Here is a 15,485-nt window from a genome sequence, read left to right as displayed (position 1 = left end):
CGCTTGGTCCCTGTGCGTGAGCCACGGCGCCGCTCTTGGGTCGTGCGCCGCGTCGACTTGATGCTCGTTCTAGAAGCCGCCCCTCCCTGCTGATGAATTCCAATCTGGGATGTGAATTGTCATTTGATGGGGAAAAAAATAGGGCACTTGTCTGCAGCGAGAATTATATTGAGTCAGAATAACACATCCAAACTTCGTGGCCAGCAGACTTGGCATCTCGCTCCTGGACATACTGCGCTGCTGCCATGAGCGAGTATATAATAGCGGAACACGCTTATTTCAAACTTATTTATTCACGTGTTTATTTCGAGTAGCGCTCGCCAGGGCCGTCCATAGGGGGGTGGGGGTGGCGAGTGTGGGGCCCGGGACAACTCGCACACAATGTGCGCCCCCGCCCCCCCGACACCTTCAAACTAAAACGGAACTATGACATCTGACACCGGTGACGTCGAAGCGCGGGGGCCCCCCCAAAGCTCGGGGCCTGGGGCGTTCGCCCCGATTCGCCGCGTGTACCCTAGGGGACGGCTCTGGCTGGCACTAGCGTCCGTGTGGGTGACCTGCGCTGAGGTCAGCAGTGGCCCCGCCACTTGCGGCGGAGCGACGGAGCGGTGTGGCGTCCAGTGGCCTTGCCTCCACTGCTGGCTCGCGAGCCTCTCACCCCCCTCCCCGTGTCCCCGACGTTGGGTCCCACGGAAGTAAATCCATTGGCCGCTGGTTTCTCGGCGTGTTACAGTAAAGTATCAACTTCGTGGCTCAGGATTTGTATCTCGTCGGTGTGGCACCAAAGTCAGTTGTAATGGTAATTAGTCGTGACAGAAAGCAGGTGAGCAGAATGCAGATGTGAAACCTGAACTGCTCGCCAGTCATAGCGGCAGCGTGGCGCAGGAGGTAGCACTGGTGCCTCACGGCAAGGAGCACCCCGGTTCACTTCGCGTTGAGGGCGCCTTTCTGCGTGGAGTTTGTGTGGAGTTTGTGTATTCTCCTACTGCTCTGTGTGGGTTTCCTCCGGGTTCTTCGGTTTCATCTCATAGCTAAAAAGAAAATACCCCACGCAACTTAACCGGTGTTGACTAAGAACATCCCCAATGCCGGAAGATTGCACTGCAAATGACTCAATTGGGATTACAGCACAACAGCAACATCGCCCCCTGCTGCGAAAACCCTCTAGGGTCCTCCCTGACAACAAAGAGTCCTTGTACGTAAGTCGAGCTCCTTTCGCACCCATATGTAGCCAGCCCTGCTAATCGGAGACTTGGTGAGGCTTTCATCGGTAAATCAGCGTAGTTGTAGTAATTACGCATTTCAGTTGGCGGTCGACATTCGAAGTGGACTGCGACCTTCTCAGGAATGACGCCGCCCCCCGTGGTCGCCCCCCCCCTACCGTGATCAAACAAATCACTCGAGACGCCGGAGTCTGGCAGCAGCAAGAGCGGTTCATGCGAACGCTGTCGCAAGTAGGTCGCACGTTTGGCGCGACGGCCCTTCGCCGGCTACGCGTCACGAACGGAGAGCGGCAAAGATACAGCTGCACATCCACCAGCACGGAGCACGTGCGCCCGGCACGACGTTTCTGCTGCCCGCAAGCAACGGTCACCAATGCCGAGCGCATCCGCCAGCGCCCTGGTCTCGACATCCACGGCCTTCGCCCAACGCAGGATCACGGCCGACGGGGGTGGGCGGGGGTTGCTCGTTAACCGTGCGCATGACGGATGCGCGGCTTCCTCCGGGGGGGGTGGGTCAGGAGCCCCCCCCCTAAATCATCCGGCGCTCGCTCGTCGCCTGCGGCGAAAACCACAATGGCGTACGTCGGCAGCGCCACCTCACCACTGATCCTGCGGCCCTGCTCACGCAACCGCCGGGAGAAGAGCCTCCAATGGAGGAGCTCCTCAAGAGGGTATTTGGCCTACTCTTCTACACTGGCCAAAACGTCATGGAAGGGCTGGGACTACCCACACTTTACCCCACTATGCGCTGATGTGCCCGTGTGCACCCCACCCCCTGCCCCCCCCCCCACCCGCTGGGTGCACAGAGGCGTGGGAGATTGATCCAGCAACCTCTGGATTGCAAGTCCCCAGCAGCCTCCCCACCCTTTGTCTGTAATACATGGGGTTGCGAACACCATGCTAACATTCCACGGTTGTGTTTCATTGAGCACTTTATAGGTATTCTTGGTTTTTACAGTAAAGTCACGTACAAGGGAAATAATGAAATAATAAAAATAAAACAATAACATTCTCACGACGTTTCATTATTTCCCTTCTACGTGACTTTACAGAAAGAACCAAGAATATGAATCCCTGCAGTCACGAAAGCTTAAAATCGAAATTTAACCACTTGATAGAAGTTGAACAATTTTATTTTCCCAGGTTAGGTCCACTGAGCTACATATCTCTTTTCAGAAGCGACCTGGCCACAAATGACAGTTCAACAAATTGGCTTATCGCGTGGAAATGTATAGCAGCCAAATACTCCAAAAGCATGTTTCTAAATCTGAAAGGGAAAAACCAGAGGACCCAGAGAAAATCCACGCCACCACGGGGAGAACATGCAAACTCCACATATACAGGTGTCGGGGTTGGGATCGAACCCACGACCTCCTGCATACCAGGCGAGGTAGTGAACATCTCGCCACCGCGGCACCTTTCTGTGTGAAGTTTGTATGTTCTCCTCCTCTTCTGTATGGGTTCCCTCCAGGTTCTCCGGTTTTCATCCCATAGATAAAAAAAAAACACTCAGCGTAAACCGCGTAACGTAAGCTGTGTAAACAGCGCGTGCTTGTTTCCTCGCGATGGCCACAGAGGGGATCATCGGCCGTGCACTCTGGGCCCTTTCCACCCAGAGGCGAGCAGGCGAGCGATTCGTATTTGAAAGTCAGCCGAAAGATTTCACTCCAAGGAGAGAAAAAAAAAACACACACACTTCAAGATAAAATTAATTGTCAAAGAGTGATATTAAAAGTGCTCTCATGTCCTCTAAATTTGCTCCATCAATGGGAATCTTTAAAGTATAAATGCCAGCGCTTCCTTTGAACTGTCAATGCGTATTGATTGGGCCTTCTGACCTACATACAGCCGCCGCCGTTTGAAGCGCCGGGCCAGTGCCCTTGAAGCCGCCCAGTGTCTGGGTGTCTGGCCTCCGCGGCTATAAATGCCGAGGGTCGGTGGCGGCCGCGGGTCGCGTGCGAGCCTGGCGCTGACCTGGTGACATGTGAATCACAATTCCTCTGAGCGCTTTTTTCAAAGCCCGACGTTTACTGCTACCACGGCGCATTCCGAGGTACACAAGGGATTCGAGACAGGCCTTTTAACATTTATAGCGTCATTTATTTCCATAAATTGAGGGGGGGGGGGGGTGATGGTGGCTTGTAAAATTTCCGGGATTGCAGCATCCCCGAGCAAAGAGTTGTTTGGCGTGCTCGTATGACAACGGGAAGGTCTGCGCGTTTGCACAAGCCCCGCTTGTCATTTCTCCACTCGTGATTTTGATTTATCTCTGTCGGTTCTTAAAATAGAGAGATGAGGAGCCATTGCGGCTCTGTGCTCGTAATGTGAGCGGCAGGCCTTAGTTGCGCTTGCACGAGCACCCTGGCGCATTCGCTGCGTGTGCCGCATCCCGGGCCTTCCTCCCAAGTGCTGACTACGATGCCGGATATTTACGCAGCAAAGCACCGCCAAGTCTCGAGAGAATTTTTTTTTTTACGTCAGAGTCCCGCTTACATGCTCGCAGAGTGTTTCGCCAAATTCCATTCAATCGTGAGAAAAGGCAGGAATGCTAAAAGCTCCACACGGATAGATGAAAAAAAATCCATCGCTCTACTACCATCGCCTGGCCACCTTGCAGCCGAAGCTGCTGTATTGCCAGGCGGACTACTCGCCAAGCTCAGACCCTCGCGTCTCAGATGCGACGAGGCCGGCTGCGCTCAGGGCGATGTAGCTGCAGGCTCATTTCTGCGGCGACGATCGCTGCCGAAGGGCAAAAGCCACGCGCACCGGTGCGCGTGGCTGTGATGTGATTCGCGACGAGCAGCACTTGCGGCCATGCGTTTTCCCAAACGGAACGCACGCGAATCGGTCGCGTTAATCGTCTCGCGAACAATAACAAGAATGATGATGACTGCGCGGAGCCGGTCTGTGGCGCCAGCTGCCTGCGCGTCTCCGGCCGCGGTCGCGGCAGCGCCGTCACCGCCGATCTCGGGCGATCGGGCGATAGCCGGCGGCGGCCGCCCTCCTTGACATTTCCTCGCAGGTCGCGGCGCCGTCGCGCACGTCCACGCGACGCTGAGTGCGCTGTCTCCCAATCCCGTGGCTTTGAAAAGGTCACCGGATCGCAGTGGCAAACGCGGGAGCTGGCGGACGTAGGTGGGGAGAGAGTGAGTGGGGAGAGAGTGAGTGGGGAGAGAGTGAGTGGGGAGAGAGTGAGTGGGGAGAGAGTGAGTGGGGAGAGAGTGAGTGGGGAGAGAGTGAGTGGGGAGGCGGGGGAGCAGCCGCTAGCGACGGACGTGCATCGCGTGCAGCACGCACACCGTTCGCCACGTGCAGGACGCGCAACCAGACACCCGCACCACTTGCACACATCACGCACACACGGCGCGCACTACATACAGAAAAGACGAAAATCTTCGCTATAGCTTTAACAGACTGTTGTAGCAAGGGCTGGTTAGAGAGCATCTATGAAGGCCGGCACGGTACACGAGGGGGTGGGTGGCTGGCACCATGCCCGACCACCTTTTTCTTCCCAGTGGCGATATTTACACACAGCACCGGGTACTAATTTCAGGCTGAGTTGACCTAGGGTTATTCCCAGGACCGGTTCAGATAATCGTCACTGGTGTTGGCCGTGAGCGGGAATCGAAACCCGGGTCGCCGGCTTCATAACGCAGCGTAGCGCTAACTGCTACGCCCCCCCCCCGACCCACCCATGTACCCACGTACATCATACACAACAACAACAACCGCCATTCACCACTTAGTGGCGGTGAAGTCACCATGACGCATGTGCCAGGCTATGTGCACCTTGAGGCCACGCGAAGTGTCGAACGCCCGCCGGCAGGAGGTCACGGGGCAGACCCAGATGCCACGGGTCGACTGACTGAGATGACCGAGATGACTGGCTGATGCACCACCTGTGCCCCCTACTGTGCCAACTTGCTGTGCTTTAGCCACCCGGCGCTCCGCTCGTTGTTGTGAGCGTCGCTCCTCCGCCCTCCGTTGTTGTTGGAGGACGACTGCCTCCAACTGCGCAAGAGCACACACGCCGCATTCGTACCGCGCGCGAGCGCACGACAGACGCCCCACGCTGCCAGGTGGCCGGTCGAAGGGATTCCGTGTCCGGGTGCGCGCCGGTGCCGAGGTTGTTTTCTCTGCGCGCGGACGTGCGAGTGCACAAACAAGGGATGGCCACCGCCACCAGACAGCCAGCCAGCGTGGAGTGTTCGTCCGCCCAAGAGGAGAGAGTTAATACATCGGGAGTTGCTGGTGAGACTTCACGGAGGTACCTCTGGGGCTTTGTGGAAGATGCAGCACTTTAAGTGGTGGCATTGTTGTGGCGTGCGTCTCAAAAGCAGAGAAAGCTTTTAAAAGCTCTAACGCTCTGAAATTCAATCATTCACGGTTGATGTTTATATAAAATAAGGGGGGAAAAAATCGCCGTTTGAAAATTAAAGGTAGTGGTTTCGATCGCAGCCTGTCGCATCATAAATCATCATCGTCAGCCATGGCCACTCCACTGCTGGATGAAGGCCTTCGCAAGCGGGCGCCAACTTTCATGATCCTGCGATTCTACGAGCGAATCTAAATTCGTTGTACACACACGGTGTCATTTGCAAGAGGCGCGACAGGTCACATTTTTTTGCGGAGTGCTTTATCTCTCTGTGACGAGTACGCTTCGGCAGTCCCGCTTCCCAGAGATTCACGTTTTTTTTTCGGCCTATTTTCCGAGGCAAGTAATAAACGCGGAGCGACAGATGCGACGACCCGCCCCCACCCCCCCAAGGGCTGGCACACGGAGGATGTGTCTCCTATTTTTATTGAGGAACAACTCCGGTGCCCCTGGGACAAACCAAATAAACCCGTTTGAAGTTTGTGCTGAAAGTGTTGCACTCCCACGCGTAATGCAGCCTTAACGGGGGGAGGGTGGGGGGGGGCGTGTGCATTGGCAACATTTTCATCGCGATAAGGAAATCGCTCTGAACATTCTGACGCGGCTTCACAGGGCTGACGTTTATCTGGAATGGCTGGTGCCACTTTTCGGACAACTCGCTCTTCGTGGGGGCGAAGTGTTTGCGCGAGGTGTCCCTCGGTAACCGAGAATTAGCGGCGGCCTCGCTCGGCGGAGCGTTGCGAAAAGGAGTCCCGATGGGAGCGACGGGCGGAAAAAAAAAATATAGGGAAAAGTTTCGAGTAAAAAAATGCCTTGCTTTCGTATTGATTTCAACGAAGCCGTCGGGACATGGGGGGGTGAGAAGTTTGACTTTGCTCGATGCCTTTGTGTTGTACATTAAGGCCACACTTTGCATAAATCGATCGACAAGGTCATTTAGTGGCAGCATCTTGAGTCCTTCTCACGAGAGGGCCGCGGCGTCCGCGTTGTTCTTAAGCCGGCGAGCGCACGGGGACCTTCCGTGGAGGTGGCATGGCAGGGTGTCGTTATATTGCTCCCCTCGGACACCCGCGTTAGGCCGAAAAATTGCACATTAACCCTTTTGCCTTCCGAGACTTTTGCAAGTTGCAGGGAAGATCCCGTTCACCACTGAATGTTGGAATGCGCAAGCGATTCGCGTTCATTTTATTTTGAGAGGCGTAGTAGCGCCCTTCTTCTTAATGGCATTGTACTCATCGCAGAGAACTGTAGTGACACGACCGCACTCTTATGATTTTATTTTACTTTTTCTCCAGCTTTCTGTTCCAATGACATACACTTACGTCATGGGAATGGAATGACATACACTGATGGGAAAGGGTGAAGCAGAATGACCAACCGTGAGTTGAAATGTGTAGCTTATGTTGCGTAAACTTTCGGCCTTTGAATGTTGGTGCGGGTGGAGGGTGTTAGGAATTTCATGGTAAAATAGTATGCCTGTTACGATGCATTCATTCGTGTGTGTCAGAATCAAGTTTATATTTTTTATCTGCACTTGATAAAGTAACCCTGTGGGCTCTAAAGTGGTGCCATGGTGATGAGATGTTAACTACCTCGGAGGTCATGAGTTTGATTCCGACCCTGACGCCTGTACATTTGGAGTTTGTGTTTTCCCCGTGGTCGCGTGGATTTTTCTCCCGGGTCCTCCGGTTTTTCCTTCCACATTTTTTTTTTAATCAACATTCATGTTAGAGTATTTGGCTGCTATAAATTTCCACGCGATAAGCCACTTCATTGACCTTCTCAATGTGGCTTACCTGGTAAAACAGACAAAGAGTAACCAATAGTAAATAGTAGGCGCTGCATTTGTAGCATTGCAAAAAAAACCAAGATTCTTGAATCAGATCTGAACCCCCGTATCTTGGCAGTTCATTGAATCACCAGGGGATGAATTGTTCCATCGTTCCAGGAAACTGTAAGCAACTTGGCAGTTCAACATTAAACCACGCGCAAGGCAAGTGTCGGAGATTAAATCAGGAAGAGGAGGTTGCAATGGGCGTGATGCAGATGCAGGACGGAGGAGGACAGGTTACCCAGGCCGGCATTGCAGTGACACCCAGAGGTCGGCAGATGGTGAGACAGACCTTGGTGGCTGAACGTCGAATGCATTACAACCGAGTGATATATCAGAAGTAAAGCGATGGCACAGCCTGGTGGCATCAGCAGCATTGTTCGTGGTGACCTCTTGTACGTATCTAAGTACGTTGAGCTTTTTTTGCACCGTACATAGCCAACCGTGCTAATCGGCGGCGCTGGGGGGGAAGGACAAACTTGAGTCGGTTCTTTCCCCGAGTCCTTCACTAGCGGTCTGAGTCTCTCGCGAGTGCTGAGCGAGGGGCTTGAGTGTCGTCGCCCACCCGCCGCCCGCTGACCGCTGACGTCGTGGCGTCCGCAGAACTCGAGCGCCGACCACCGTGTGCAGCTGGACCTGGGCCTGTGGGACAAGTTCAGCGAGCTGGCCACCAAGTGCATCATCAAGATCGTGGAGTTCGCCAAGCGCCTGCCCGGGTTCGTCAACCTCTCCATCGCTGACCAGATCACGCTGCTGAAGGCCGCCTGCCTCGACATCCTGGTGAGAGCGCCACGGGCGATGGTGGCGGCACTGCCGCCGCGGCCGTGCAGCTTTGCACTCGGCACTCTCTCGTGTTTGCTAACTAACTGTTAACAACTATTTTTTTTATTTCAACCAGGTAAGGCCCACTGAGCTATGTAGCTCTTTTTCAGCAGCGACCTGGCTACAAACGAAGTGGCTTATCGTGTGATATTTACAGCAGCCAAATACTCTTAAACTCGTGTTTTTAAATGTGGGGGGATAAGCCGGGGGACCTGGATAAAAATCCACGCGACCACGGGGAGAGCATGCAAACTTCAAATACACAGGCATCAGGGTTGGGATTGAACCCACGACCTCCTGTATACCAGGCGAGTTAGTTAACATCTCACCACTGTGGCGTTGCTGATGATATCGTCACCATGACAACATGAGGAAATTATATAAGAAACATAAATAAAGAAGGATTTATTAAGTTAGGCTCAAGGTGAACATTATCAAAACGAAATTAGCGTACAAATAAATACTGTAGAAAATGTTTTGAAAGAAAGCTCGTGGTCAATGTGTCCGAGTCCGTGTGTATGTCTACAGCAGTTATTGAAAGTGAATTGGGATTAAAATAACAATAATGATACGGCAGACGAGAGCAGGTTGACATTTTCAGAAATCTGAAGCTACTAATGTTAATGCAACGTGCCAATGCGCCTAGAGGATTGACCTGCTGTGGAATATGGACCGGAAACGTGGAAAATGCAACAAAAATCGTAAAATTGTGCAGAGAAGCATGATTATCGTCAGCCAAGGTGGCCGTGTCTCATAGGCGCACACAAGGCAGCTTAATGCTCTAACCCTGCTGCCCATCGCCTCGACCCCCACCGACATCCTCTCCATTAGAACATAACCACGACTTCAGCTGCAACCCCCCTCTTGAGCTTTTAACCTTTGTCCATCTCCCGTACCTCCTCGTGGCATCCAAAGAACTTCCGTGGAGCTGGCTGGAGCGTATTCTCTCGGGAGATCGGGGGGTGGGTTTGGTGCGGGCGTAGGTGCCTCCTGGTTTTTCACGATTTTCCCTTTTTCCCCGCTTTGTTTTTTTTTGCTGAAGGGGGCAGGAATCCGAAGGAAGGGGGGGAACTGCAAACGATTGCCTACCCTGCCGCGAGAGAGGGAGAGAGGTTCTTTTGCGGTCACAGTGCCAATTGTGCTCTGGGGTTTGTCTTGCCGAGTTCACTGCCTTGAGCGGTTCAACGCCACCGTTTCTCCTCGTTTACGAATCCAAATAATTGGAGAAGAGATGTCGGCAAACGGCGTTTCACGCCAAAATGTTCCAATTAAAATGTTTTTCGAGGCGCGTAAAAAAAAAAAACCTTAATCAACGTTAAATTAAAAACGACAAGGGGCAAGCGACGAGGGGTTTCGGCGCCGCCAAGCACTTCAACAAAGCCGCGTGCGTCGTGGCAGGCAGATCACCGCGGCGGACGGGTCGCTCCTTCGTTGTGTCCCTCGGCATGAGGAGTGACAGTCCCGTAATGCCACACGGCTGTCGTCCGTGTGTCGCCCTCGGACAGACCTTAATTTTAATGAGCTTTTTTTTTTTTTTTCCAACGTAGCGCAAGGCCGCGGCGGCTGCGAAACACTGAAGGGCAGCTTTGAAGTGAGGCCTAGCTATAACATTCTGTCAGGGGCCTGACCTTGCCTTGGCCTTGACTCAAAGAGATCTCTTCACCGCCCGTGATGGATTGGATAACTTAAAACAGTGCGTGGCTGACAGCCCATCTGTCTGCCTTTAAATATCGAGCGATCTGGCAGTCAATTCATCTTACTCGTTTTGGGGAGATTGGACGCTGCTGGTGTTTATGGGGCGAGAGGACCTGTGTTGAGTTGATGTGTCAGTGGCTCCGGATTATTATTAACACTGAAGGAAGGTAAAGTGGGAATGCAAACTCGGAAATATGCGTCGTAGAAAAGCCACAACAAAGGTGAAGGCAACTTTGCCGCACCGCCAAACACCACCATCTCTGTTTTCCACATCGGCTCGGTTTCAATTGCACTGAACCGTTGCTTGTGTCCTGATTTACTCCGCGCATGGGCACTGCGGCCCAGTTTTCAGTTTCCAATAGCGCTCGCAGTGTTCTGTATCATCAGTTATCCAATACGATGTGTCTCCTCTGCAGCGCCTTGCTTGTTGTCTGCTTATTAAATAGATGTCTTTCTGCCCAGGGCATAGCATCCATATTCGTCCTTGAATGACACGTTGGGCCAAACTAGTCTGTTAAATTATGATTTCCGTTGCTTTATTTCGTTGCAATGTTTTTTAAAAATTTAATTTGATCTCTTACTCATCCTTCTCTTCACAATCTTTATCAATAAATACCAATTATTTTTTAGTTGAATCTAAATGTCGTTTTTGCGCTCAAAATACACCACTGCGTTTAGGCTTACTGTGCTTTGTATTTTAAGAAAATTGGGAAAATCCATATTCAGTTTATCACCCAAAGAAAATCAACATATCTATTTTATTTTGACTAAATATGGGTGATTTCTTTGGCTTTATTTTTCAATTAAAGTGAATTCCTCCATTATGCTTAGGCTCACACTGCTGTATATTGAAGGGATTTGGAAAATTCCACATTAAAAGTCTCACGCAAAATAAATCGACATACTAACCTACGTCGATTTTAGCCAAAATGGCCCAATTATTGAACGTTATTTTTTTTTTATTAAAAAGCGAATTCCTCCATTGCGTTGTCTTAACGTGCTATATACAGAATCAGAGTAAATTGGAAAATTCCACGTGAAAATTTTCACCCCAAAAAAAATCGACAGACTAAATATAAACCATTTATGACTAAAAATTGACTGCTGTATTTTACATAAATTCCTCTGTGCTGTTTAAGAGTTAATAATAATACATTACACTAGTCCCTCGGTTAATAGTGACAGTTGTAAACGGTTTTTCGGTTATCGTTTAACGTTAACATTTTGATTAACGGGATTGTTACATTATGCACGCGGGCGTCAATTTCGGCCAATCCGAGTGCTCGTAAGTGGGGCTGAGCCATGCCCTCAGCCAATCAGCGACGCCCATTTATTATCGTTTAGAGCTCGACTGGCTTTGTTTACATTGTCACGTTTTCTGTTTTGGCAGTGGAAACAGTTCTCAACTTATAAGTGAAATCGATTAACAGTTATGTTGGTCCACAGTAGTTTTTGGGGGAACGGATTGAAAACGTTAAACGAGGGGCTACTGTATTAATGTAGAGTACCTTGCTTTGAAAAATCACAAAGCGCTCTTCACGTGAAGAGTCGAGTTTCCGTAAATGAATAAACGACATTGCACCGAGCCCAGCGATGGCGTAGGACGTTAAGCTTTCAGTCACGGCTTAAAATCATCGGCGTCGTCCGAGTCGCGGACACGGCTGGGGTGGCGGGCCTTGTCGAAAGGTTGGGGGGGCCAGCGAACGATGGAGGCCGCCGGTGCCTCCACCATGCCAGTGTCCGGTTAACACTTTCCCTCGTTACTCATCTTCATATTACGGTTGATTTACCTTCAAGTGCGTTTTGTCCTTCCGCGCGAGGATGAGGAGTTCAACAACAACAAAAACAGCAAACGATTCACCTTTCCAAAGTGCACGTTTAAAAAATGGGTTTATTGAGACCGGCTCAGCGAGAAAGGTTACTGCGTGAATACGGGAGAATTCTTAACAATGTATCTTTTAACCGAAATAATTGTTAATCGATTAAGAGATTGAGGATTTGCAGGCCGCGTCATCCATGGCGGTGAGCGCGTCAGCGAGCCAGCGCCACGCTCGCCGCTGACCCTAACAAGTTCATAAACTCTTCGCCTTGGTGGCAGCACTCTCTGGCTTTTGTCTGGATGAAGAGCAATTTCTAGGTCTGCCCTCAGATAAGTTAGCGGGAAGAAGGCTTCAGTTTGCTCTACGGTGGGTTGCTTCAATGCCTCCGTTGAAATATCGGAGTTCCCAGCGGTTCACTGCTCTCCAGGTCGTGCAATCCGATCGGCGTTTCCACAATTTCATGCCGAAAATATGAATATCCGTTTACGAACTTGGATCTGCCGTGAAATGTGCCGATTCGATTCAGCGTGAACCGTTGATTCTTGAGGTACTTTAAACCCGGATGTTCTTTAGTGGCAACACTGCAGCCAAGTGTGTCTGTCTCTCTCTCTCCGCCTTGGCATCCGTCCCCCCCCAGATCCTGCGGATCTGCACGCGCTACACCCCGGAGCAGGACACGATGACGTTCTCAGACGGCCTGACGCTTAACCGCACGCAGATGCACAACGCGGGCTTCGGGCCGCTCACCGACCTCGTGTTCACCTTTGCCAACCAGCTGCTGCCCCTGAGTGTGGACGACACGGAGGCTGGCCTGCTCGCCGCCATCTGCCTCATCTCTGGAGGTGCCGGCAGACCCTGGCCACAGCGTGGCCTTTCGTGCAGTGTAGCCGTTCCCGCTCATGGCAACCAACACCAGTGCCGATTATTCGAACCGGTCCTGGGCCTCCCCTAGGTCGACTCAGCCTCAAATGAGTACCTGGTGCAGTGTGTGTAAACATCGCCACTGGGGATACAAAGGCAACCGGGCGTGGTGCTGGCTCGTGTGCCATGCCGGCCTTCATAGGTGCTTGCGAACAGCACTTGCCCTAACAGTCCGTTAAGGCTATTCGGTGGATCTTTGTGTGTGACCTTACATGCGTGCGCAAGTGTACAGTATGTGCATGCATGGGGAGTATCGTAGTTGGCGCACTGTCCTATGAACCCGGTGACCCCAGTTTGATTCCCTTTCACAGCCAAAATCGGTGACAGATATCTGAAACTGGATCAGGGCCTCTCCCTAGGTCGATTGGGTCTTAAATGAACACCTAGCACACATTAATTATCAGCACTGGGGAGACAAAGGCGGCTAGACGTGGCGCTGGCCACCCACCCACTCATGTGCTGTGTCAGCCTTAATCGGTGCTCGATAAAAGCACTTGGGAAAGGGTGGCGCAGCGGTAAGCGGACTGCGCTATGAACCAGGCGACCGGAGTTCGATTCCTACTCACAGCCAACATCGGTGACGAATATCTGAACCGGTCCTGGGCCTCCCCTAGGTCGTCTCGGCCTCAAATGAGCACCTGGTTAAGTGTGTAAACATCGCCACTTGGGAGACGAAGGCGGCCCGGGCGTGGTGCTAGCCACCCACCCGCTTGTGTGCCGTGCTGGCCTGGATGGGTGCTCGCTGACAGCACTTGCCCCAACAGTCTGTTAATGCTATATGGGGGATCTTTGTCTTTTGTGCGCGCAGACCGGCAGGACCTGGAGGAGCCAGAGAAGGTGGAGCGGCTACAGGAGCCGCTGCTGGAAGCCATGAAGGTGTACGTGCGCCGGCGGCGACCCGACAAGCCACACATGTTCCCCAAGCTCCTCATGAAGATCACCGACCTACGCGGCATCAGTGCCAAGGGTGAGCTCGCCGTCACAAAGCGGCACGGCCACCACCGGCTGAGCAGGTGGAAGTTCGGTCCGTAGAACGGGTGTTGTGTCAAACACTCCTTCAGTTATGGTTCAAGTGTGAGCCATCTTGAAATGGTCAAACCTAAGAGAAATATCAGTTTGAGCATTTGATACAAATGGCCACAGGATTTTGCCATCTTCGGCCATGCCATAGCCCCGCTTAGTGTGAGCTGTCAACCTGTTCCGATGACCCAGAAAAAAAACTAAAATTAATTAACTCTATCGATATCGAGGCTCCCACAAGGCCATGCGGGAGGGCGTGTGGCAGTTTGGTGTTTGCTGTTAGAGTGCGGTCGTGTCGTTACAGTTCTTTGCGGTGATTACAATGTCTTTTAAAACAATGGCACTAAGCCTAAATAAAACGAATGCTAACCGCTTGGGCGTTCTGTGATTCAGCGGTGAACGGCACACCCACCCTGCAACTCGCAGATGTCTCGGAACGGTCGTAATGCACAACAGGGGTGGTCCTATGCCCACATGCTGCGCAAAGTTGCCGCGGCGCCACAGGCATCATCACCCCCCCCCCACCCCCAACGTCGCTATCCATCCGAACCGCCCGTTGCGCCCGCTCTCTCGCTTGTGCCCCGGCAGGTACGGAGCGGGTGATCACGCTGAAGATGGAGATTCCGGGCTCCATGCCTCCCCTCATCCAGGAGATGCTGGAAAATTCGTACGGCTCGGAGGCGGGGTGCACGACCAGCGGAAGCTCGAGCCCCGGCACACCCGAGGCCACGCCGCCCACGGCCGGCACGCCCGAGCCGGCGCACGTCGCGCCGCACGGGAAAGGACTGGCGCTCGCGCAGAAGACAAGCTCCAAGATCTCGCAGACCCCTCCCGTGGCCGGCAACTGATGCTCCGCGCGACGGTGAAGAGCCACAAGCAATTGGACTCGTGCAGGAAGTTGACCTTTCTGTCGCACGCGAGCGAAACTTTTCAAGGTCGATTCAAAAGGAGAGGAAAAAAAAGCGTTGTTTTATAAGACTGTTAATTGTTTGAGCCAACGGCTCCATATAATTAAGAACGTTTTACGAGTGTGAACTTTTTCAAAATCCCGTCATTAAAAAAACGGGTTCATCGTTGGGATTTTGGCCACTGGGAGATGCGTTGCAGAAGACTGCTCCAGGAAGTGTTTTCCAGCAATGTAAATGTGCACATGAAGGTGATGTTTGTACTGTTGCTCAATTTCACATCTTGCAGCAGCAGCAAACGTGTGGAGCCAATTCAGTTGTCACATTGGAAAGATTTAGTGAGAATGGTTGAATATCCCAAGTTTGAACACATGAAGAAATTACGAGCATTCTTTTTTTAATGAAAAGCACTGCTTTAGTTAAACAATTGTTTTCTAATGCCTTCTGAAGTTCAGTTAATAGTGCATTTGTTTTAATAAATAATACATCTGGGCAATTGGTTGACCAATGTCTTTTCTTCAATGTATTTTTCAAGTATCACTAAAGGTGCAATGTTTATTGTGGATTAACACAAATTGGCCGCAAATGACAAGTCTGGGATTACATCATTTACACCGGACATAATAGGTAGACAAGATAAGGCGTAATTATTTTGTATGAAAACCAGATTAGTTTGGGAGGTCTGAATGCGAGTTCACAGGAGGATGTGAAAACGCCCTCTGGGTCTTTCCCACCCACACAGGCAAGAGCTTTGTCAACACCAGCATTTATAGAGTATTACATTCAGCTATGAGTGCGAGAAGCAAAGTTAGGTTGAGCCGAAACATTACTGCAGTTTTAGAGGGCTGCTTGTTCATGTTCCGACGGTAAATA

The 15,485-nt window shown here is 51.7% G+C and overlaps 1 protein-coding gene across 5 annotated transcripts in view; it reads left to right on the top strand.

The window, feature by feature from the left end:
* RARB (retinoic acid receptor beta) overlaps positions 1-15,108 on the top strand; it is an 89,106-nt gene extending 73,998 nt beyond the window's left edge. For 3 of the 5 annotated variants that reach the window (XM_078609260.1, XM_078609264.1, XM_078609261.1), the window contains 4 exons: positions 8,033-8,209; positions 12,404-12,608; positions 13,496-13,654; positions 14,296-15,108. In XM_078609260.1, coding sequence (XP_078465386.1) covers positions 8,033-8,209; positions 12,404-12,608; positions 13,496-13,654; positions 14,296-14,555 — 801 coding nt within the window. In that variant the 3' untranslated portion in view covers positions 14,556-15,108. Of the gene's footprint in view, positions 1-7,546; positions 7,711-8,032; positions 8,210-12,403; positions 12,609-13,495; positions 13,655-14,295 lie in introns of all 5 variants that reach the window. The other 2 variants (XM_078609262.1, XM_078609263.1) reach the window with 1 other exon arrangement.
* Positions 15,109-15,485: the final 377 nt, after the last annotated feature.

This window comes from Lampetra planeri, chromosome 31, assembly GCF_965212315.1.
Source record: "Lampetra planeri chromosome 31, kcLamPlan1.2.h2, whole genome shotgun sequence".
Classification (NCBI taxonomy): domain Eukaryota; kingdom Metazoa; phylum Chordata; class Hyperoartia; order Petromyzontiformes; family Petromyzontidae; genus Lampetra; species Lampetra planeri.
This window is presented reverse-complemented; position numbering and strand designations above follow the sequence as displayed.